The sequence below is a fragment of the Impatiens glandulifera genome, chromosome 4, assembly GCF_907164915.1.
Source record: "Impatiens glandulifera chromosome 4, dImpGla2.1, whole genome shotgun sequence".
Lineage (NCBI taxonomy): Eukaryota > Viridiplantae > Streptophyta > Magnoliopsida > Ericales > Balsaminaceae > Impatiens > Impatiens glandulifera.
In genome coordinates this window covers 2,271,701-2,294,557 of record NC_061865.1, presented here as the reverse complement: position 1 = coordinate 2,294,557, position 22,857 = coordinate 2,271,701, and the positions used below count along the sequence as shown (strand labels likewise).

Sequence of the window (22,857 nt, the reverse complement as noted above, 5' to 3'; positions counted from 1 at the left end):
GAATTTATTGCTCTTCTTACAAAATAGTAATTTATAGAAATAGATAAATTAATTTTAAAATATATAGTAACTCTCAAATAATTTACTTAAAAAAATAATAAATTAATTTCTCATTTTTTTCTCTTCTTTCAAATAGCCCAAAAGCAAACTCCTCTACTAAAATTTGTTTGTTTATTTAAAATATAAGTTATTTGATTTTTTTAAGATAAATTATTAAATATTATTTTGTATTTAAAAAAATATATTAAATAAAAATATTTTAATATTTTAATTAATAAGTTAAGTTGTTTATATAGTATAAAAAATTACAAAAGTCAATATAAAACTAGTTTTAAAGTCTTGTTCAGTTTTGTATTATTTTCTAACTTATCTCTTAGTCAATCAAAATTGTCAACAAAATATTAAAAATATTTTTTATTTATTCTTCTAAATAAATATAATGGCCCTTTTTATTTTTTAATCAATAACCCTAACTTTTTATAATTTAATAGTAAATACTATTATTTAAATAATTTCATAGCAAAGTTTTAGGCCTTAGCTTCGTTAATCTGAAATAATTGAAATATTTAATATATATATATATATAATAATGTATAAAAGATAAAATTAATAATTAAAGTGACTGGGCATTGGATTCCATATATATTTATATATATATATATATATATATATATATATATAAATACAAACGTCAGCATATGAGTATGACGCAATTGTATACGTCAGCAGAAATCGACTTCCAATGGTGACGACGCTTGCAATCATCATCAAGACGACTTCATCAAACGTTTCTCTCTCTTACTTTCTCTCTCATGTTCTTCTCCAATTACAGATTCTTTCTGTGAAAGATGACCTCCATTTCACACGAAGCTTCCTTCGCTGACTCAAACATGTTTTGGATTCGTGTGAAACGACTATTCCTTTGGATCTAGCATTCGGTATGGATTTCCACCTTCTTACGTTGTTTTTACTCTCCTAGATAGATTGCTCCATTTGCAAGTTGCAACGAAGGATCCGATTGTGATCAGTAATTTCTCTTCCAGTCTTAGATCCTTGATTTACTGTTTTCAATATTCTGTATAATGAATCCACTTCCGATGATGATGATGATGATGATAATTGTTGTGGTGTAATCCAATTATAAGTTTTCATTAAGCTGATCTAATGGATTATACTGAGCAATCAATATCATCGATAAGTTTTACTTCTCATTCTCATTTATCATCGAATGGATCAATTAGCTATAACGTATCAGGATTATCAGGTTCTGAAACTGGTTCCAATATTGAAATCATCGGTTTAACCAAGCTTAGCTGTCAGTTAGAGCAGTTATTGATCGAGACGAATAATTCTGATTACACTGATGCTGATATCATCTTGGATGATAACATCTCCGTAGGAGTTCATCGATGTATATTGTCTGCTAGGAGTAGATTCTTCAAAGAGCATTTTAAGAAAGATGAGGGGATAGATAAGAATGGGAAACCTAATTATTTGATGAAGGATTTGTTGCCTTTTGGGAGAATCGGATATGATGCGTTTCTTGTTGCTTTAAGTTATCTGTATACTGGGAAATTGAAGCCTTTTCCTGCAGAGGTATTGGCTTGTGTTGATCAGATATGTCAACATGATTCATGTAGACCTATTATTGAAGTTACAGTCGAGGTTATGTATGCATCCTTCATTTTTCAAATTCCAGAACTCATTTCGGTTTTTCAGGTCAGTCTTGGTTTCGAATTCTTTCTTTAATTAGAATTGTTTTACGAATGAATCTGATTCGACCCGTGTCTGTATTGTTATTGGCAGCGTCGTCTTGTTAATTTTGTTGGTAAGGCTGTTGTTGAAGACATCATCCCAATCCTTCTTGTTGCGGTTCATTGTCAATCAAATGAGCTTGTTTCTCAATGTATTCAAAGAATAGCTAGATCTGATATGGACAGAATTTCTCTTGAGAAAGAACTGCCTTTTGAAATTTCTGAAAAGATCAGACTTTTGCGTAAGAAATCATCCAGTGAAGACGAAGAGGATTCTTTACAGGAAAAGCGAATTAGGAGCATACACAAGGCACTTGATTCAGATGATGTCGAGCTGGTGAAACTTCTGTTATCTGAATCAAGCGTCACTTTAGATGAAGCTTGTGCTCTTCATTATGCAGCCTCTTATTGCGATCCAAAGGTGATGTCAGAGGTTCTTTCTTTGGGATTGGCTGATGTCAATCTTAGAAATGCTTGGGGTTACACGGTTCTTCATGTTGCTGCAAGGCGTAGAGAGCCTTCGATTGTTGTCTCGCTCTTGAATAAAGGAGCTCGAGTTTCTGATTTAACGTTTGATGGTAGAAGTGCTGTTAGTATTTGTCAGAGATTAACTAGGATGAAGGATTATCTTGCGAAAACAGAACGAGGGAAGGAGACTAACAAAGATCGAATCTGTGTTGATCTCTTGGAGAGGGAGATGCGGAGAAATCCAATGGCTGGAGATGTATCGCCATCTTCACCAATTGTTGCTGATGATCTGCACATGAAACTCTTATATCTGGAAAATAGAGGTGATTTACCAAAATTTTATATTTTATTTAACCTGATTCATGAATTAAGAAAGTATTTTTATGTTGTATAGTTGCATTTGCACGAGTGTGTTTCCCTAGCGAAGCGAAACTAGCTATGGAGATTGCACATGCCGAGACAACATCAGAATTTTCTGGTCTTTTAGTTTCGAGAGATTCGAGTGGTAACTTGAAGGAGGTTGATCTAAACGAAACACCTTCAATGCAGAATAAAAGGTTACTGTCAAGAATGGAAGCTCTCTCAAAAACAGGTAACTAATTTCAAACATTATTCTTACACATGCATGGTGTTTGTTCATCATTTATAACTGCGATAATTTACTTTTGGTGGTGACAGTGGAGATGGGTAGACGTTATTTCCCACATTGCTCACAAGTATTGGATAAGTTCATGGAAGATGACCTTCCTGATCTGTTTTATCTCGAGAAGGGGACTATAGAAGAGCAGAAAATCAAGAGGGCGCGTTACATGGAACTTAAGAACGACGTTCAAAAGGCGTTTACAAAGGATAAGGCACAACTACAGCGCTCTGGTTTGTCTTCTTCCTCATCTCCAATAAGGCATAGTAATGTAAATTACAAATCTAGGAGACTCTAGCAAAAGAAATAGACAATTTTTGAACCATATGTATGATAAATAGTTAGTTACTTTTGAGTGCAAGAAATGCCTCTATAGTTGTGTATTTTTATCAGAACTCATCTTGTTACGGGAAAATGTTTCTCGTTTGGACATTGATTTTTTGCAAACTTGTCGAACTTAAAGTTAATGCTTTCAATTTTCCTTGATCTTTACAAAAGAATAAAGATCTTTATTGAAATAATACTCTTATGACCATTTTTAGAACTCGTTAAAAGGAAATTAGACAAAAAGTTTTAGGTTCAATTTTACTAAGAACCCTTCTTAGTTTGCATTTTGTTCGATTTTTATTAAGAACTGATCTTAGTGGTTGTCACAACGGTAATAGTAGGAATTGTATTGCGTAATTATGTTTAAGAAAAATAAATCTAATTAATATCACTTATTAATCATATTTAAGAAGACATGAAGTGGAACCATAATAAAAATTATCTTAAAATTTTAAAATAAAATTATAGTTATGGTTTGATTGCATATGAGAAATCAATCGTTTAATAATTAACTTGTAAAAAATCAATAATAGATCATTTTTGGTGGAGCAAAGATCAATTTTAATAGATAAAAAAGACTAGCATAACCTTACTTAAAAATTCACTAGTGTAATTAAGTAACCATGATTCTTATCTTGCAGAACAAAGATTTCAGTGCAATTTTTAATTACACTTTAATTAATTAAATGTGGGTTGCGTTAATCACACTAAAATTATGATAGCGTTAAGGAAGACATGGATCAATCGAAACTGAGAATGCATTTATCATTTGTTAGAACGTACTTAGACTTATTTGGTGTTGGGAATCCTCGTGGACACCATTATACAATATTTTATAAAAAATAAAGTTTAATTTTTTTATATAATATAAATAATAATAATAAATTATTCATAATGATATATTTAATTGTTTATAAATGTTCGACACATAATTGAGATGAAATCGAAGTAGGGACACAAATACAATTCTGTCTATTCCTGATTAACTACCAATCAAATAAGAGAAATTTGTCCCTAAAAAATCGAAGACCGCATCGCATATCATGATTCTCATCCCTAAGAGTTCAAGTGACAGTAATATATGCTTAATCAATTAGATGTCACAATCGATATACCCTTAATCCTTTTAATTAAATATAAAATTGTGATATTTTATCTATTATACACAATTAATTTTACTAGCTACCTATTTTTCATATTTTTTGATATACACTAGATTTCAAAAATAAACAAATAAAAAACATAAGATTCTAAAATTTAATTCACAAAAGAATAAATATAAAAACCAAAAACGAAGCAATTCCCTTCTTAACAGTCACGTAAAGCAAAAAAAGAAAGAAACAAACAAAACATGTGGATCTCTCGTGAGATATTTAGATCGTATTAAACAATAATATCCATCATCTTCATCTTCAATCAATCATCCATTTCCCCATAAATTCATACCAAAAATGCAGTAAAATCTTCCATTCTCTCTCTCTAAATCTCACTGAATCGTGTAATGGACACCGTCAGAGTCTTTCAATGTGGCGTCAAATCTCCAACTCTCGCCACTACATCCACGCAAAACCGTCTATCAAAGCAATTGAAGCAGATTGATACCTTAGCTTTATTGAGGCCAAGAGACGCATCATATCCAAATCTAGTGATCGGAATCCGACGTAACTCCTCTCGTATACTCTCCAGAGCTTCTTCCGTTGAAACCAGGTAATTTCCATAATACACGCCTTTCTGATAGTATAGTGTAGAAGTGAGTAATTGAACTGTTTCTCAACAGACAAGAAGAGAAGGAAAAGAAGAAGGGAAAGTTAGGACAAGTGAATATACTGTTGAATCATCAAGTTGAATTTGGTGAGCATGTTGCTATTCTTGGTTCAACTAAGGAATTAGGTCAATGGAAGAATCCAGTTATGATGGATTGGACGGAGAATGGATGGGTGTGTTGCATACAGTTTAAAGCAACAGATTCTATTGAGTACAAATTTGTTGTTGTAAACAAGGATAAAAGCTTAATCTGGGAAAAAGGTGATAATAGGATTTTAGGGCTTCAAAATGGTGGGAGTTTTAAGGTTGTTTGTCATTGGGATATGACTAGTGAGCCTGTAAATCTATCGCCTTTGAGTTCTGATCAGAATAGTAAGGGATTAGAATATGTGGAAGAAAGTGGAGCTGTAAGTGCTGATGGTGATGGTAATGGTGATGGTGGTTTTGTCGATATTGAGGTCGGGAACAGTCCTTTTGTGGAGGAATGGCAAGGGAGGGCTGCTACTTTTATGCGATCAAATGAGCATGGTAACAAAGATCATGATAAGAAATGGAACACGTCGGGTCTAGAAGGTCCGACTCGGAAATTAGTCGAAGGTGATTGCAATTCCAGGAATTGGTGGAGAAAGGTACGGTTAAAATTACAGTTTATTTGCTGCTTGCAGAATTCTTACGTATTCTGCATTACTTGTATCAATGAAGCTTGAATTAGTCCGTGAGCTATTGGTTGAAAATCAAGAGGGTGACAAGCGGTTGGAAGCTCTTACGTGTGCTGCTGTTTATTTGAAGGTCGGTCCATAATGCTTTGTTTCCTGTAATCTGTGTTAACAATTTTTAGTACCTTTCATCTTGTTGTTAAGAGTTACAACTCCAATTTGGCAGTGGATAAATACTGGACAAATACCTTGCTTTGAAGATGGAGGTCATCGACGGCCAAACATGCATGCTGAGATTTCTAGACTTATCTTTCGAGAGCTAGAACGACTGGCATGTAGAAAGGACACATCACTTCAGGTACTCTACCTTGTTTACTAGCCATTTCATTCTTGCTGTTTTAGCTAGGGTTAGGTTAGGTTAGGTTGGTTCTCATCCAAACCGACTTAGTTGGTTTTGTAGATCTTTCAACTGCAAGATTTTTCATAATATGCAGGAAATGGTGGTCATTCGCAAGATTCATCCGTGCTTGCCATCCTTTAAGGCAGAATTTACAGCATCTGTCCCTCTAACACGAATTAGAGACATTGCTCATCGTAATGACATCCCCCATGACCTTAAGGTAGTAATTTCCCGATATAATATTTCCCCCCTTCTGATCTAGAATATTTATGTATTTATTCCCTTATTTCTGAATTTCAGCAAGAAATTAAACATACAATACAAAACAAGCTTCACAGAAATGCCGGCCCTGAAGACTTGGTTTCTACAGAAGCAATGCTTGCTAGAATTACCAAGAATCCTGGGGAATACAATGAAGCATTTGTTGAACAATTCAGGATATTCCATCGGGAACTGAAAGATTTCTTCAATGCTGGAAGGTTTGTTACATTACAATTGATTTAAAGAATCACCTAAATTGGCATAATATTTTTTTATAATGAACACAGTTCTCAACTGTAGTGCGGTGGATTCCATCAATTGGCATTTGGCACTTTATACTGACTGGGTTATAGTAGAAACATATGCAATGACTTGGAATCTTTCAAACCCATTCGTTATTCGAGTTTAATTTTGAGCAACACTTCATACTCGTTTTGCCCATTCCATTTATCTCATTTCACAATTCATTCTGCTTGATATGACTAATCTGACGATTCTTCATGGTCATATGTTGTTCCAGTCTTGCAGAACAACTTGAGTCAATAAAAGAATCCTTGGACGAAAAGAGCGTGCCCGTCCTTTTCACATTTTTGGAGCAAAAGAAGGTAAATCCTAGCTTGTATCATACAATTGCTCCTCATACACGATTCTTAGTCTTCAAACCAACTGAGTATTGCCCTCCTAATAGGCTAATACTTATTTAAATTTGCAGGCTTTAGTAGGGATGATATATACACTTTTCTTCTTGTTGTGTGTACTCATGATAAGGTTTTTGCATGTTTAGGATTTGGATAATTTCCAAGAAAAAAATGGCATGATTGATCGACTGATCAAAAGCATCCAATCGCTCAATTCACTAAGAGAAACCATTGTCAAAGGTCTTGAAAGTGGTATTCGAAATGATGCCCCTGATGCTGCTATAGCAATGCGACAAAAGGTATATATGACTTCATTGTTTTGAAGAAAATCATTAAAAAAAGGTATATTAGTTTCTCATGGCTTGATTTCTTTTTTACCATGATTTCCTAATAGTGGCGTCTCTGTGAGATTGGCCTCGAGGACTATGCATTTGTTCTTCTGAGCAGGTTTAGTTCTAATCTTGCATCATTTGTTCTTTGAATTGAGTTTCTGGAACTTTTGAAATTGATTAACATATTGAAGTTTACGTCTCAGTCAAACAGATCTTTAATTGAAAGATTTTTATGATTATGTACAGAAACACTAATGTAAAATTGATTCATGAAACTTACCAATAAGAAATAAACCTTGTTGGTTATGGTGTAGGTTTATTAATGCGGTTGAAGGAAATGGAGGAGCAGAATGGCTTGCAAAGAGTGCAGAGTCCAAAAATACAAGTTCTTGGAATGATCCACTAGGTGCTCTAACCGTCTGCATTCATCAGCTGCGACTATCTGGTTGGAAGCCAGAAGAGTGCAGAGCAATTGGAAATGAGATTCAAGCTTGGTCAGAGAAAAAAATCTTGGATATGGAAGGTAATTTATTTTCATTTCCCAAACTAATGTTTTACATCTTAAGAGTCTATTAATTATGTTACGTTCTTCTTTTGAAGGCAATGAAGATGGGAAGATGATATGGGCTCTAAGGCTTAAAGCTACTCTTGACAGATGTAGAAGGCTAAGTGAAGAGTACACGGAGGCGCTTCTTGAGATATACCCTCAGAAAGTCCAGGTATAATCTTATCAACCTTATTACATGTATACCCTTCAAACATAGTTTTTCAATAGATTGTGGCTAAAATGATGTTACTCCTGCTTCTGATTTTACTCTTACATCAAACCTCAACTTAAATCTTCTTCCAAATTGGCTTTTAAATGAAATTGGACAAAGATCATTGATTGCAATAAGGTTTACATTGTTTTCACTGGGCCTTGTAGGAGTTGGGAAATGCTTTCAAAGTTCCTGAGAACAGTGTGAGAACCTATACTGAAGCTGAGATTCGTGCTGGGTATGGAAAATGGTTTATGTTACTTAATTTTCCAAATGATTCTCATATTGACTCTAATTTTTGCTTAAAAATTTGTCTCCAGGGTGGTTTTTCAGGCTTCTAAACTATGTAGCATTCTGTTAAAGGCTGTTAGAGTTGTTCTTGGTTCTCACGGTTGGGATGTTCTTGTCCCAGGAACTGCTTCTGGAACCTTAATACAGGTACTAATGAACTTTCTTCTTCGCTCTTAAGAATTTTTCATTCAACTCTAAAATATAATAACTTTGAATTGGACATCAGGTGGAATCTATTATCCCGGGGACATTGCCTTCATCTACAAATGGTCCTGTTATTCTCGTTGTTAACAAAGCTGATGGAGATGAAGAGGTCATCTTCTTTTCCATTTTACATGAATGATTAATTAAATAGGATGATGAGATATTAATACATTCTTATAGGTTTTACATCTAGCAGGTAACGGCGGCTGGTGGTAATGTTACAGGCGTTATACTTCTTCAAGAGCTACCTCACTTGTCTCATCTAGGTGTTAGGGCCCGACAAGTTGAGTGTCGAAAAATTCTTCTTTCTTGCCAGGATTTCTATTTTACTTAAAAGTTGGAATATCAATTTGCAGGAAAAGGTTGTTTTCATGACTTGTGAAGACGAAGAAAATATCGCTGATTTGCAGAAGTACATGGGAAAATATGTCAGGTTGGTTGTCTTAAAAATCCATTTTTCTATTGCTTACTTTTGTTTCATTATATTTTTCTTTATCTATTTTCAGGTTAGAAGCAACTTCATCGGGTGTGAAAATTAGTCCCTCCGTTCTAGACAGTGTTAATGATGATTTTCATGCAAAGGGTGACTCGATTAGCATTTCGAATCTGATTGAAAACCCCGAACCAAGTTCCTCAAATCCGAGTCTAGTAAGTCTTTTCATCAATTTTTTATCTAAAAAGTTTCATCTACTTCAATTACACTTTTCGTATATGTTAGTGTTACCGAATGCAAACAAAATCAGTAATGATTGCGACAAAATATCACTTTCAAAAAAGACTTGTTCATTATAAAATATGAATATTTATGTTTTCAGACTGGAAATAAAACTGCAAATGGCATCATACCTCTTGCTGAAGCAGATGTACAAACTTCCGGGGCTAAAGCTGCTGCTTGTGGTCAATTAGCTTCTTTATCAGCCACTTCCGACGAAGGTTAGGATTCAAATAAGCCAACTTTCCATTTCCGCAAAAAGAAATTTAAAAATTTGCTTTCCCGCCTCCAGTTTTCAGTGATCACGGTGTTCCATCTAAATTTAACGTTCCAAAAGGAGCAGTTATACCTTTCGGCTATATGGAGTTGATGCTAGAGCAAAACGGTTCAACAAAGTCTTTCGAGTCTCTAATCGAGCAAATAGAGACAGCTCAGATAGACGGTGAACTCGACCGTCTCTGTAATCAACTACAGGATCTAATAAGTTCCCTAACTCCTCCAAAAGACATAATTGAATCGTTAGAGCGAGTCTTTCCCACCAATTCACGTTTAATTGTCCGATCAAGTGCTAATGTAGAGGATTTAGCAGGCATGTCTGCAGCCGGACTATACGATTCGATCCCAAACGTAAGCCTTTCAAATCCGACCGTATTTGGTAACTCCGTTAGCCGAGTATGGGCTTCATTGTATACACGAAGAGCCATTTTGAGCCGAAGATCGGCTGGAGTGCCTCAAAAGGAAGCTTCCATGGCTGTATTAGTTCAAGAACTTCTCTCACCCGAACTCTCGTTTGTTCTTCACACGCTCAGCCCGACTGATCAAAACAGCAATTTTGTCGAGGCTGAGATCGCCTCCGGTTTGGGCGAAACTCTAGCTTCGGGCACACGAGGAACTCCTTGGAGACTATCTTCAAGTAAGTTTGATGAAACTGTACGTACATTGGCGTTTGCGAATTTCAGTGAGGAAATGCTGGTTCTCGATTCTGGTCCAGCCAGTGGGGAAGTTACTCGAGTCACGGTTGACTATAGTAAGAAGGCTCTGACGACTGATGCGGTTTTTCGGAGGCAAATAGGTCAACGCCTTTGTTCAGTTGGGTTCTTTTTGGAACGTAAATTTGGATGTCCTCAGGATATTGAAGGATGTGTGATCGGTGAGGATATTTATATCGTTCAGACTCGTCCACAACCAGTATAAGGTTGTTAAGGTAGTTATGTACTCGACGACCCTAATACTGATCCCGGTCGGGTTTTAGGATACTTAACGGTTATCTATCGATGAAATGTATAAATGTGCTTTTTTTGTTTTTTTTTATGAATTTGTTTGTGTCCAAAGCTGAGTAATATACTAAAGTCTAATTCTATCTTCCAAATAATAATATGACTTTGCTTATAAATTTTGTGTTGTATTCAATATGAGTTATATTTTACCCAATTTTTTTTTGAAAAATGTAGTTTTTATCTGAATTGAATCACTTCAATCTACCTTATTTAGAAGACGTTTTTCTTACAATAGGATGTATTAGACGATAAATTTGCGAAATTTTACATGTTAAAGTATCTTTTAAAGAAAGATATTAAATTTTAAAATAAGAAAGAAAAAAATGACATTTTTTATAAAAAAAAATAATAAATAAAGTTCATAAAAGAAACCCTAAAATAAGAAACACAAATATGTGAATTAAGAAACCCTAAAATAAGTAACACAAATATGTGAAATTAAGTGACCTAAAAAACTCAATTTTTTCTTAAGATAAAAAATGAAACATTAGATTGTTAACAACTTATATAATAATTTTAACTTTATATTAATTAATTAGTTTGAAATGAATAAACAAATTTAACTATTTTTAGATTCTATATATTATTATAAATAGACATAACTGAAGAACAGGAGGAATCAGACAAGTGGAGACTGAAGAGACCTTAAGAGTGATGCCACGCCACGTGTACATTTTCATTACCCATACAATTACCTCCACGTGTAACATCAGTTAACTAACTTATGAAAATAAAAAACAGAATAATCTTCTTCTTTCTCCTTCATCATCTTCTTCATTAAAGAAACCTAACCTAGAGAGAGAAAGAGAGAGGAAGGAAGAGAGAGAGAGAGAGTAACAATGGCAATGCACAGTGCATCACAGGCGGTGGAGGTTCCCGGCGAACCAAAGAACATGACGACTTCTCTGATTGAAACTGCCTCCGTCACCTTCCAGAAGTTCTACCCCATTAACCAGATTAAGCATCATCTCTGCGCGTCCGTCATTTTTTCTTATCCTCAAAATCATCTTTTTCAAATAATTTCATTGTTATTATTGGAGTTGAATCTGAATCTGAATCTATGGGTTTGTCTCGGAATTATATATAAAATATTGATAATCATATTATTATTATTTTATTTTGTTATAGATTTCATTTTTACGCGGATGACATGACGAGACAAGTAGAGGCACACCACTATTGCTCGCATCATAACGAAGAAGTAAGCCAATGTCTTATCTACGACAGCCCCGAACCCGACGCTAAGTTGATTGGAATAGAGTACATAGTGTCGGAGAATCTCTTCATGACACTACCCGACGAAGAGAAGCCGGTTTGGCATAGTCACGAGTACGAGGTGAAAGGCGGTTACCTCTTCATGCCGGGAGTCGCTGGACCGGTGGAGCGAAAGGAACTGGATCATGTTTGTAAGACATATGGAAAAACAATCCATTTTTGGCAAGTTGATAAAGGACATGCTCTTCCTCTTGGCCTACCTCAGATTATGATGTCTCTTACTGGAGAAGCTCAACTTTATCAAGGCCTTGCAAAAGGTACGTAATCATCAACCCTTTTTTTTATTTTTTAAATTTGCTTATTTTGTAGTTTTATTAAGGTCAAATAGGCCAAGTCGGTTCTTAGCATGGTCTGCCCTAAGGTAAGACAACCAATGCCGCTTAAAACCCTTTCAATTTAGGGTCCCAAAAAATTTTACAAAAAAAAATTACTTAGTAAGTTTTGAAGTTAAGAACTCTTATAAATATTAGAGAAATGATATATATCAAACTTTGAAAATCGTGACTTTTCTCTTAATATTATATCAAGTTAAATAGAAAATAAGAACAAATATTTTTTTCTTTCGCATAGGCCCTAAACTTTGGGGATGTTGGGGCCGGCCCTGATTCTAAGGTGAGGTTAGATAGGCAGTAAGCGTGAATTTCTCCCGACAGGGCTGGGCTTAGCCCATCAACTGTCGATAAGGACTGTCCCTAGTATAAGCCCCACAAGCCCATGAACTAGGGAAGACAAAACGGAAGTTCATCCAAACAAAAATGAGCAAACTTAATAGGACAAAGCAACTCAACAGGGCATTTTTTTTTTCTAATTTATTATCTATAATAATTCAATCACTTACAAATATTTTTTATTTTATATCTAAGTGAACAACTTATCAATGTAGGATACTTGTTAAATTAGATAAACAATATTTTTTAAATATGTTCATGGCAGCCCAATAGTGAGGCCGTCAATATTTCCGACACCCTAAAAAAATAATTCAAAACTTAAACTACATGATAGGTATAACTTTGTATCGTAATAAGTATTATCATAACATTTAAGTAATTAGAACACTTTTTTATTAATTATAATAAAAAAAACTATTAGATGGTGTCAATAAAACATAAAATATAGTAACTATAATTTTTTTCGTAGATGTGGAGAAGCGTTATGGTGTTTCGTTTGCGAAGGAGAAAGAGAATAGGGAATATATGACGGGGCTCATGCATGGCAAGCATCCGTTGGCGGATGCTGCCGGAAAAGGGCTGAAGACAGTGCTTAGGGAGACTGATTGCTGGCCGGAAAATATTTAATGTTTGAAGTGTTTGAGTCTAAATACTATTTTTGATTTTGGACAAGTTCTAAATTTAATTGTTTCCTTTTAATTATATGCAATTTATGATACCTTATGGTTTTGACACTATTAATATTGTATTTTAGTTAATAAAATGTGATAACTATACTTAATACCATGTCCTTTTTATTATATAGACTTGTCCCTATTTGATATATGGAGTTTTAATGTTTGTAAAGTGATCTTGAAAATATTATATATCATTTATTGTTTTGTAAAAAAAAATTAAAAATTGACCATGAAAGAATTTGGATATAAGCTTTATATTAAATAAAATAAAAAAATTACACTAAATAGTTCATGGTCTATAAAATATATAAGTCCTGATTCTAAAAGCAATCTTATACTAAAGAAATAAAATTACTTTTCAAAGTTTAATTTCACAATTTTCAAATCAACTTTAACCAAACTATTAAAATATATTTTAATTTGCAAAGTAACACATAGCAATGAACATGCAAAAACATACTGATGAAAAAGTAATTTATCATGGAAAAACAACTATTAAAGATAGTCTCCTCGAAAACCAAATTACTGTATTGCTTGCTACTAAAAACCTCGAAAACTCATTTTCGGATCTTCATCCTTCCTAAAACCCCGTCCCCTTCCTCTACCCCTTCCTCTTCCTCTCCCGCGCCTAGAGAAAGATCTCCCGTGTTTCATCTCCACAAGCGAATGTAACAATTCATCGCACAAAATGCATCCAACGTGCAAAGTCGTACCATCAGACAACGGCGTCGTTTTCTTGTTGAAATCAACCTCGATTATCATAGACTCGCATTCGGAACAACGTTCTTGTGTGGTGGAAATCTTATGAGCGCCTTTAGGAAGAAGTACAACGGAATTGCACATGTTGCAAAGAAGCCTCCAATTAGGGGCACTAACTGGGTCAAGCACAAGTGTCCCACTACATTCAGGACAAGCACAAACTCCTTGAGAAACGACGGAATGGGGACATGTCGGATGAGGGCATAGGGAACAAGGCATGCCGGCTCCTTTTCCTAATTTTCCTGAATTGCTGGTTTTTGAAAGGCCGTATAATACATCTACGCCTTCGAAAGGAGGGCTGTTGTAACAGTAAGGGCAGAAAGGAAATGTCTTGCCTTCTGGTCCGGGCATGGAGAATAGTAGAAGCTGAAAGTTGTCCAAGGGGCAACTTAGTTCCTTGTACAGCTGCAAAAGGGAAGAAACTTCAATAAGTATTCATCAAATTCTGACTCATTCGTCTATTTGATGACTTAAAATAAGCATTCCATGATTTTTTGTAATTCAATTTTCCAATTACAGTTACACACGAAAAGTAACCACAAGGGAGGTAGGATCTTTATCTGAATCTCGTCTAGTAACCATTTTTTTAGGAAATTCAGGTTTCAGGGTACAATAATTATTAGGAAGAATCGAGACAGAGCTGTAATTTCAGAATTGTAACTTTCCCGTAGCATATAAGCTACTAATATTTTTTTCCCAAAAAGGAATAAATTTTAAATGATAACTTTATATCCAAAAAAGAACTCTTTTTTTACAGAAAAAAAATCAGGGTCTCTTTCAGATCCTGGTTCAGGAAGAGGGTCTTTTCCTTTTTCTTCATGCATGTTTTTCATGAAAAAATAACTAGAATTTTTGTATTTAAAGTGATTTGTGTATCTACTCCAGTGATACTATTGTTGTTCTAATCAACTGTAAAAATTCGAAATCAACAAGAGAAGAAAAATATCTTCTGACAATCGGATTACCTTGATTGCACCTTTTTGGGGAACGTAATATACTTCCTCACATGTGTTACAATATAATCGGGCTGGCTGGCTTGAGATGTACTTCATGTAACGCAAGCACTTCCCACATTTACTAAGCAAACGTCCAGATTCCGAGAGTGGAGAAAATTGTGCTTCGAATAATGCATCCATGTTGTCAATCTGAACAAGGCACCAAATAAGTTACAAATCCAAATGATAATGATTGCAGATCATTGCCTATGTAAGGTCATGGCATATATGAAGCAAAATAAACACAAAGGGAGATGCCGAAAGAGAAACCAGGAAAGAAGCTCATTTTGTTTCCTGAACTTTCAGCAGAAGCTCGTTTTTTTCCTCAAACTTTTGAAAATGGCTCAATTATGTCATTTCCTCATTCATTCTTTGGTCAACACCATCAGTGTCTTGAAATTAATTTCAGAAAGAAAGAAAAAATTTAGCAAGGAATTTAGATTAAGGAGCTGCAGAAATTGTGTAGAGATGATTCAAGAACTAAACAAAGTGAACCAACAACTGGCGAAGAAATATAATTTGAGCAAGTTTTAAAGGTATGAGAAGCAAAACGAGTCCAACAAAAATTGAGGAAACTAAACGAACCCTTGATGCAAGTTCTGGAAACAAAATCAACTTCCATCCACAAAACTATGAAGGTTATAATCCGGGTAATTTATTATCAATAACTTTCTAAAAGACCATACACTGTTCATTAGCTGATTCTAAGAAAACGCCAAATGGAAATAGAATATGAAATACTAGGAAGATACCATGCTTCTGAAGCCTGGAAATAAGACATTGAAAATTTGGACTTCAAGAGTACCGGAAACCATGAATGACGAGAATACCTGCTTAACGAAATAGCTGAACTTCCTTCTGAATTGTTGTATAACATGCTGCACAACATGAGAATGATCTGCTTCACCTTTGGCAACAAGCGTGATCTGTTGCTCTATAAAACTTCTAATGTCGGGCAAACATAGGTCAGGATCAATACACTGATATCCTCTTATTAGGCTGATACCTAATGCAGTTGGAACCAGTTTCCTACCGGCTTGTACCTGCAGTGACAAATTAGAACTGGGCAGAAAAGATGGACCACCACTTTAACATTATTCACATACAAACCTGAACATAGTTTCTTTCACATATATTGTTTATATGCACCGGAATAGATGCATCTGTACCAATTCCATGCTTCTCCATTAGAGAAATCAGTTCACTCTCAGTAAGGTAATCTGGGGCTGAAGTAGTTCCCTGGGAATATAGGCATCCAAGATAATTTATCAGGAAATCAGTTAAGTCAGTTCATTGTCACCTTTAGCATAACATAGCAGCTAAGATCTATTTAGACTAAAGGCAAACAAAAGAACATCGATTGTATCTTGCAACAACCAAAGGAGAAAAATGCAATCTCATAAGAAAATGCTCGACTAAGCAACTAAATAACCAAACCACAAGGAAACAAGGAAGCTTCATGCAATGACACATTTCCGAATATAATCCCTTGGAAAAGTGCTAGAAATAAATATATTACCTCATAGAGTTCAACATTTTGGATTTCTATTTTCTCCCCTTTTGTAAACTGAGGTAGATTATTCTCATTTACTGCCAACCATGGCATGATGGAGGTAAATCCCGCTTCTATAGTACGTAACCCTACACAATGGAATGATTCCCGAGCAACTGAAAAATCAATTCTTGTCCTGCAAAAACAAAGTACTTGTATCATGGAACTGAAGAGAGGTGAACCAATAGAGCAGGTCAAGTGTATTTTAGAAGCAAAATGTACATAACCAGGACAATTTCCTATATATACTATCAGGATTCAGGTCAAGTAAATCTGTAAATGACTTTCTAGGACTGAAGTGTGTTTACCTTAAAAATTTGCAATCAGGTGAAAGGGTCCCCAAGAAATGTTGGCAGACATACTGATACAGTCTCCAAGCATCATTACCAAGCATGTCTTCTGTAGCTGAAAGCATAGGAGTTATGGGAGGGTGGTCACCCGCATCAGTTCCCAACCGTGGCTTGGCATAACCACTGGCTAGCAAAGTCTGTGAATAGCTACCCCAGGCTGGATTACTTTTTAGGGCTCCAAGTGTGCCCCTGAAGTCGAACGAAGATGGGTATGCAGTGCTCTCTGTACGTGGATAGCTACGGAAACCCAAAAATGAAAGAAAATCTGATTTAAAATTTTAAGTAAAAGGAAAATAACAAGAAACAAGAGGCAGATCAAAATGTAATTGTTGAATTATCAAACTAGGCATATTCCAAAAGTCCCTTTGCCTTCCCCAAGAACCATTTATTAAAAGTAGTTGGAGGGTGGTTGCCTTCTCAAGAAAAGCTGTAATAGTTTATAATCTACAAATGTATTAGTTTCTTGAATTGTAGAGCAAGAGAAAGGGATTTGGACCATTTGGTAGAAGCTTTCTATGATAATCTCATTCTGGCAGTAAATAAATATGAATCCAGAGTTGACACCAAGCAGTATCCTGGTTATGTTTCTCACATGTTCTCCAGGTTCTAAAAAGACTAATGCATTGGCTTTAGTCTGTTTTAGCAAATGACAAGGTAAAATAAGTCACTTAAGCATTACGGACATGATGTAAATACAAATTACTAAAGGATCCTCCACGTGAATGTAACTACAAATTACTAAAAAAAATGTGGGAACGGTAACAATAAGTACTCAAATTTAATTCATGCTACCAACACTTTTAAAATATTAACTATTGAACCCCACTAGGGTAGTAGCTAAGTGACAAGAGTTGGTGCCTAAGAGGCCAAATGTCACGGGTTCGATTTCTAATTAGAATGTCTTAAGTTGAAGTGGGGTCCATGACTCTGGAGTCATGCTAGCTTCTTAAATTCAAAATATATATACATATATATTAACTATTGAGCAAATTATTAGTCTCAATTAAATTTACATAAGACATGAATTGATGCTTACAAGGAAGTACCAGGAAAAGAAAAAAAAGGAAAGACCACAAAATTAACCTATGATACAGCCTACAAGTATCAAGTATTGAGCATAAAATTAATATTTCAGATCTACTATAAAGTAAAATATTCAGGGGGTTCTACAACAGACCAACAAGATATTTGATCAAAGAGTTGAAAAGAAAAACAAGATGCAGTCCTCGCGAGTCTTGAACAATTTCAATCGCAAATAAAAAAGAGAAACAATATATGATGGTTTTGCAACAAACACCAACACATGGCTGCAATACTCTAAATTCACATAAAAGAAATTCAATAAAAAAATGGTGGATCAAATAAGGAAACCTGATGAAACCTTGAGTATACAAGCGTTCAGCAATTTGCATAGCCAATTGTGGTCCTAACCCCAATGCACTTGAAGCCACCTGCAAAAGTTATCATCACAAGAGCTGGAGTGATTTGCATTCATAAAACTGAAAATATAAATTATATCTGATCCACATATTAATAACTTACAAACCAAAAACAGCACCAATATGATTTATTATGTTAATTGCACAAATGACTAAAAAACATTACAAAGAAAAATTGTGTGCAGTCAGTCCTCTTTCTACCAAATTGTGAAAAGCAGAAAACAATATATTCTACTTTTCCCTAAATGAATAACTCCATCGCATCCTCTTCTACTGGCCACCCCTAAACACCCCCATAATACTATTGAAAACAAAGAAAGCAACAGACAGAAAAGATCATAATTCAATCAAAAGTAGTTTCCTGTTGCTTTCTTTGTTTTCTTTGATTATCCCTTCAGAACATCATAACAGCGGTTCTAACATCATTTCAGAGTAGATAGAAGGAAGCATACAAACTTAAGTAGGAGAACAGTTATAAGCAAACTGACACCATGTAAGTTCATATTACATGCAAGGAGATCTATTTGAGTAAAAAAAGAGTGGAACTCATAATTCTAAGGAAACTGTTGAAGTTGAACATTATTTTGGTTTACCTTCAATAGATTCACTGTATTAAGACCAGGTGGCCTATTTTTTGTCTCTTTCTTTTCTGAAACACTGACTACTTCAACCATTCTGTCTTCCTCCACCAACTTGTGGAACATCTCCACAACCTGTATCAATTAAAATAATAAATTATAATTGGAAGTGTGAAAAACTGGAGCAGAATGGATGAAATTGTAGGGAGCTCACATCTCTATCAAACAATCTATTACGCTCCCAATCTAACTTAAGCTCGTAACCATTTCGAATAATGAATGGACGCACAGCCCAGAACTTCTCCGGCTTAAATGTATTAATTTGCAGGTAACGCTGAACACAAAATCCAAGTGTAGGTGTTTGGCATGGTCCATATCTGAAACAAGCAAAGAAACAGATCATACATTATTGAATTCACATCTAGGAGGAAGAGTCTATATGTATAAGTGTCAAGATATGGAGTTCCAACCAATCCATCAATGAGCAGCTGAAAATTTAAAAACTGATTTAGCAAAAAAAAATGAAGACACCAATAAATGAAGCTTGCAATATCAATTAGAGTGGTCATTGACACTTGTAGACATCAGTTAACGGTTTACTATTACTTAGTGTAAATCAACTGACAATTACAGATATGGAACCACTTATTCAAATCATGGATTAAGCTTGACCATCTAGACATTTAACAACCTATTCATACTCAAGCTTAGTTAAGGTAAGAACATAACAGTATATTGAAACCACCCTCTGTAATCTGTAATCAGTAATCAGAATACCAATCATGGTATAAGAGATAATGGATATAAAATTTTAAAAAATAAATTATTGAGATAACAGCGATAAACAGCTCAATGAACACAGGCAAGCATAACAGAGAAATGTAGGTATTGTAGCCAAGGCCAAGGAAACTCACGAGATAACCCTAGAATCAAGGTTCCCATATTTTCCTTGGAAAAAATTAGTCTGGAATCTAGTAAATGCAACTCCAACTTTCAAATCTATCTCTTGCCGAGCATCAACAGCCAATGCCTCATCTCGATTAGGTTCAACAAGATTATTCATAGCCTTCAAAATGTCTGTCTTTGTTACAGAAGAAAAGCGTGCACGCAAAATTCTGCCTTCCTTTGAATAGAATCCTGTGCACTCAATAACTACAAGACAAAGTCGTGAGGGAACTTGTGAGATTATAACATCACTACAGAGTGAACACTCAGAAAGTGCATCAAGGTTAACTACATTATTAATAATGTACAAGCAAAGTTACATGCATAAATCAAGCCTATCCCAAAACAAATTCAAGAACAGTGCAAATAGATCACACACTTGTATAAACAAAATGGATGTAAAAGGACAAAAGAAAGATTGGCCAAGCATGCAGAACTTTACTCAGAGTGCGTCAGTCAAACCAGATCACGTTCTCTAGCTATATGGAAATATATAGTCCACTGCAACAAGCATAAACTGAACTCCAAAATATGCACATATGATAGTATTAAGAAGGACTAAGCTCAAATTTTGTACCTTCAAAACATATATTTTCTCCCTCGCGGTCACAATCCAACCACAATATCAGATGCGTATATCCACGGGCTTCTTGGCTTAAATGCCTTTGTATATTAGCCTTAATTGCAAAAAAAAACAATCAGAAAAGATGCCAGAAGAGATGGAGAAGGATTAAATGGCAAATAAGAAAGAAACTTGAAATAAGGAAGTTTTATAAGGAAAACTAAAACATAATATTTCAACAAAGTAAAAGAAGATTATTTGTAATAAAATATGTAGTTTCATAAAATGTAGATCAACTCCCAATTTATTATGAAACATCAATATGTATTCATTCACTAACAGGTAACACGTTTGTCTATCACCACTACAGGTATACACACACTGTGTGACCGAATGTGACCAAATCATATAAAATCAAACAAGATAACATCATGTATGCATGACATATAAATTAATAATAAAGTATACTTACTAATCCTGAAAGTTTAGATATTCCCTAAATGCTATAACCTAATGATGAAATGTGCGAGAACATATAAACATGGTAGAAAAAAACCATGAAAATATATCTTCCAGTGCTTTCAAATGTTAGGAAGAAATAATTAAATCTCAATATTTTTATATTTATTCCAATAAAAGATCAATACAAAAATCTCAGGAGTAAATAATTGTTGTAGCAAATTAGGAAAGGTACACTTTCACAACTTGCAAGCCCATACAAATGGATTAAGTCACGATTAAAAAGAAAAACAGAAAAGAAAAAGACACACACCTTTGGATTTGCTTCCATCCTACGAACAGGAGCGTCAAAGAGATCAATGGGATCAGTAGCAGACCAATCTTTATAGGCTTCAGTAAAATCTACACTGGGTTGCAGAAAGAACAGACTTTAGATCGTTTTATCATGAAGTACAAAGTCAAATCAAATTCATACATTATACAACCACGTAATAAGTTTGATAATTGGACATGAAACATAATCTCATCCATTTCTTTACTGTGAAAACACAAAATTGGTTCCATGGTAGTCTCATTAAACTTTCAACAGTTGACCTCATTATCCAACTCAGATTTCTAATAACATGGGAATATTGAAATCAAAGAAAGTATAATTTTCATTTGCGTAACAACACATCCGTGTATGAAAATGTACAGTGGAAAAAAAGAAAACCTGAAAACATGCCCAATTACTGACGTTACTTTAAACCTAGCATGAGATCCCATAAATGTCCCATCAAATTCATGAACATCGGTACTACCCCTTCGTGAAGATAACTGCAAAAGATTATGCACATGTCACAGCTTCCTCGTAAATAATCATTGCATCCAATCAACAGTTAACAAAATAGAAAGATAATGATTAATTGAATGACATACCCACAATGCAATCAGGTAAAATTACAAACATAACTAAACTACAAAAGCAAAGGACTCAACATACCAAGCAACTGTGTCCAATACTAATACTATATTACTCATCATAATTCAAGAAGAAAAGCTAAAATCATTGTTTGCATATACTTTTTACTGCTGATTTCATTTTCCATCTATTATTTCATTTAGGATATAGTTTTGATAAATCAGCTTTCCAACAGGAGAGAGTTAAACCACAATTCAAAACAGTGCCAAATAATATGCTACACGAAGAGGATGAGCAACATATATTATATACATCAATACAATAAAAAGATAGAAGGGTGCGATGCAAACATGTCTTGTGAATCATGATAATCACGACCATTATAGGCACCTAAAGACATTGATTTTGTTCGTGGAAAGATTTACGGATATGAATCAAACTCAAAGAAATAGAAACGGATAATAAAAAATAGGACTTTAGACTAGACAGTAACCAAAAATGGAGATGACTCATACCTGACCGCCAGAAAGAACTGTGGCGATAGACAAAGCTATACTCGGTTTTTCTGCAACCTGCATGTATAAAAAAAAAGTTCAGTAAGAAGAGATAGAACTGAATCTTCTCGGAATCAAGACAGAGAACATGTATTATGCTTTCTTTATCCTCACCATGAGCACTTTGGGAGCCATTACTGAATAGAAGATGCGGAGCGAAAGAGACGAAAAACGAATTTCAAAATCCGGTTTCCAGCACGCTATTTGGTGGACTTACACAGGTTGAAACCTAACTACGCTAATTTCAATGGATTCATAAGTTGCTCGAGGGAAGTGTTTACGGTCGGTGGCTGCAGGATCGGCGACTGCGACTGACCGGCGCGTGGTGGAAATCTTTGACCGGCGGCGAATGAAGGAGAAGATGAAGACTGGGAGGAAGAAGACGGGGAGGGTTTGCAAGGAAAAAGAATTTTATTTTATTTTAATAATTCTTAAATAACCTATTAAAACTTTTTATTCACATATTTAATTACTTTATTTTTCCGTTAATTATTAATTTATAGTTTGGAAGTTTTTTTAGGAGATTCTTTAAATAAAATAAAATAAAAATACAATATTATTTTGTAAAAAAATTCAATAACTAACTTAAGAAATCAAATTGAAAGATAAATTAAGATAAGTGTTTTGCAAAATAGTAAACCTGCTACAAATTTAATATATA

General features: G+C 34.5%; 4 protein-coding genes across 6 annotated transcripts; 3 read left to right on the top strand and 1 right to left on the bottom strand.

Moving 5' to 3' along the window:
- The first annotated feature begins 800 nt into the window (after positions 1-800).
- Positions 801-3,403, top strand: LOC124934223 (BTB/POZ domain and ankyrin repeat-containing protein NPR1-like). Its single transcript, XM_047474722.1, has 4 exons — positions 801-1,719; positions 1,807-2,545; positions 2,617-2,814; positions 2,901-3,403. The coding sequence occupies exons 1-4, from the start codon at positions 1,165-1,167 to the stop codon at positions 3,158-3,160; spliced, it is 1,752 nt and encodes a 583-aa protein (XP_047330678.1). The 5' UTR covers positions 801-1,164; the 3' UTR covers positions 3,161-3,403.
- A 1,153-nt stretch (positions 3,404-4,556) lies between these two features.
- Positions 4,557-10,631, top strand: LOC124937076 (phosphoglucan, water dikinase, chloroplastic). Of its 2 annotated transcripts, none has more exons than XM_047477590.1 (19): positions 4,557-4,896; positions 4,967-5,582; positions 5,656-5,742; positions 5,836-5,967; positions 6,104-6,229; positions 6,310-6,488; positions 6,791-6,875; positions 7,055-7,207; positions 7,303-7,355; positions 7,555-7,763; positions 7,850-7,959; positions 8,166-8,236; positions 8,319-8,436; positions 8,516-8,602; positions 8,690-8,776; positions 8,850-8,926; positions 9,000-9,141; positions 9,309-9,426; positions 9,498-10,631. In XM_047477590.1, the coding sequence occupies exons 1-19, from the start codon at positions 4,691-4,693 to the stop codon at positions 10,397-10,399; spliced, it is 3,558 nt and encodes a 1,185-aa protein (XP_047333546.1). In that variant the 5' UTR covers positions 4,557-4,690; the 3' UTR covers positions 10,400-10,631. The 2 variants fall into 2 exon arrangements, with proteins under 2 accessions (XP_047333546.1, XP_047333544.1); XM_047477588.1 differs by having other exon boundaries at positions 4,560-4,896; positions 7,841-7,959.
- Positions 10,632-11,326: 695 nt separating this feature from the next.
- On the top strand, positions 11,327-13,052 carry LOC124933790 (oil body-associated protein 1A-like). The gene is made up of 3 exons (XM_047474233.1): positions 11,327-11,458; positions 11,611-12,014; positions 12,895-13,052. Exons 1-3 carry the CDS (start codon positions 11,328-11,330, stop codon positions 13,050-13,052), a joined length of 693 nt encoding a protein of 230 aa, XP_047330189.1. The 5' UTR covers position 11,327.
- A 560-nt stretch (positions 13,053-13,612) lies between these two features.
- LOC124934164 (DNA topoisomerase 3-beta) lies at positions 13,613-22,573 on the bottom strand. Of its 2 annotated transcripts, XM_047474646.1 has the most exons (15): positions 22,311-22,573; positions 22,158-22,214; positions 21,454-21,557; positions 21,055-21,148; positions 20,298-20,397; positions 19,690-19,927; positions 18,990-19,152; positions 18,791-18,910; positions 18,130-18,209; positions 16,717-16,995; positions 16,376-16,544; positions 15,967-16,095; positions 15,687-15,899; positions 14,827-15,006; positions 13,613-14,266 (listed from the first exon to the last, which is right to left on the bottom strand). In XM_047474646.1, exons 1-15 carry the CDS (start codon positions 22,329-22,331, stop codon positions 13,643-13,645), a joined length of 2,571 nt encoding a protein of 856 aa, XP_047330602.1. In that variant the 5' UTR covers positions 22,332-22,573; the 3' UTR covers positions 13,613-13,642. The 2 variants fall into 2 exon arrangements, with proteins under 2 accessions (XP_047330602.1, XP_047330603.1); XM_047474647.1 differs by lacking the exons at positions 22,158-22,214; positions 22,311-22,573 and having other exon boundaries at positions 21,055-21,143.
- Positions 22,574-22,857: the final 284 nt, after the last annotated feature.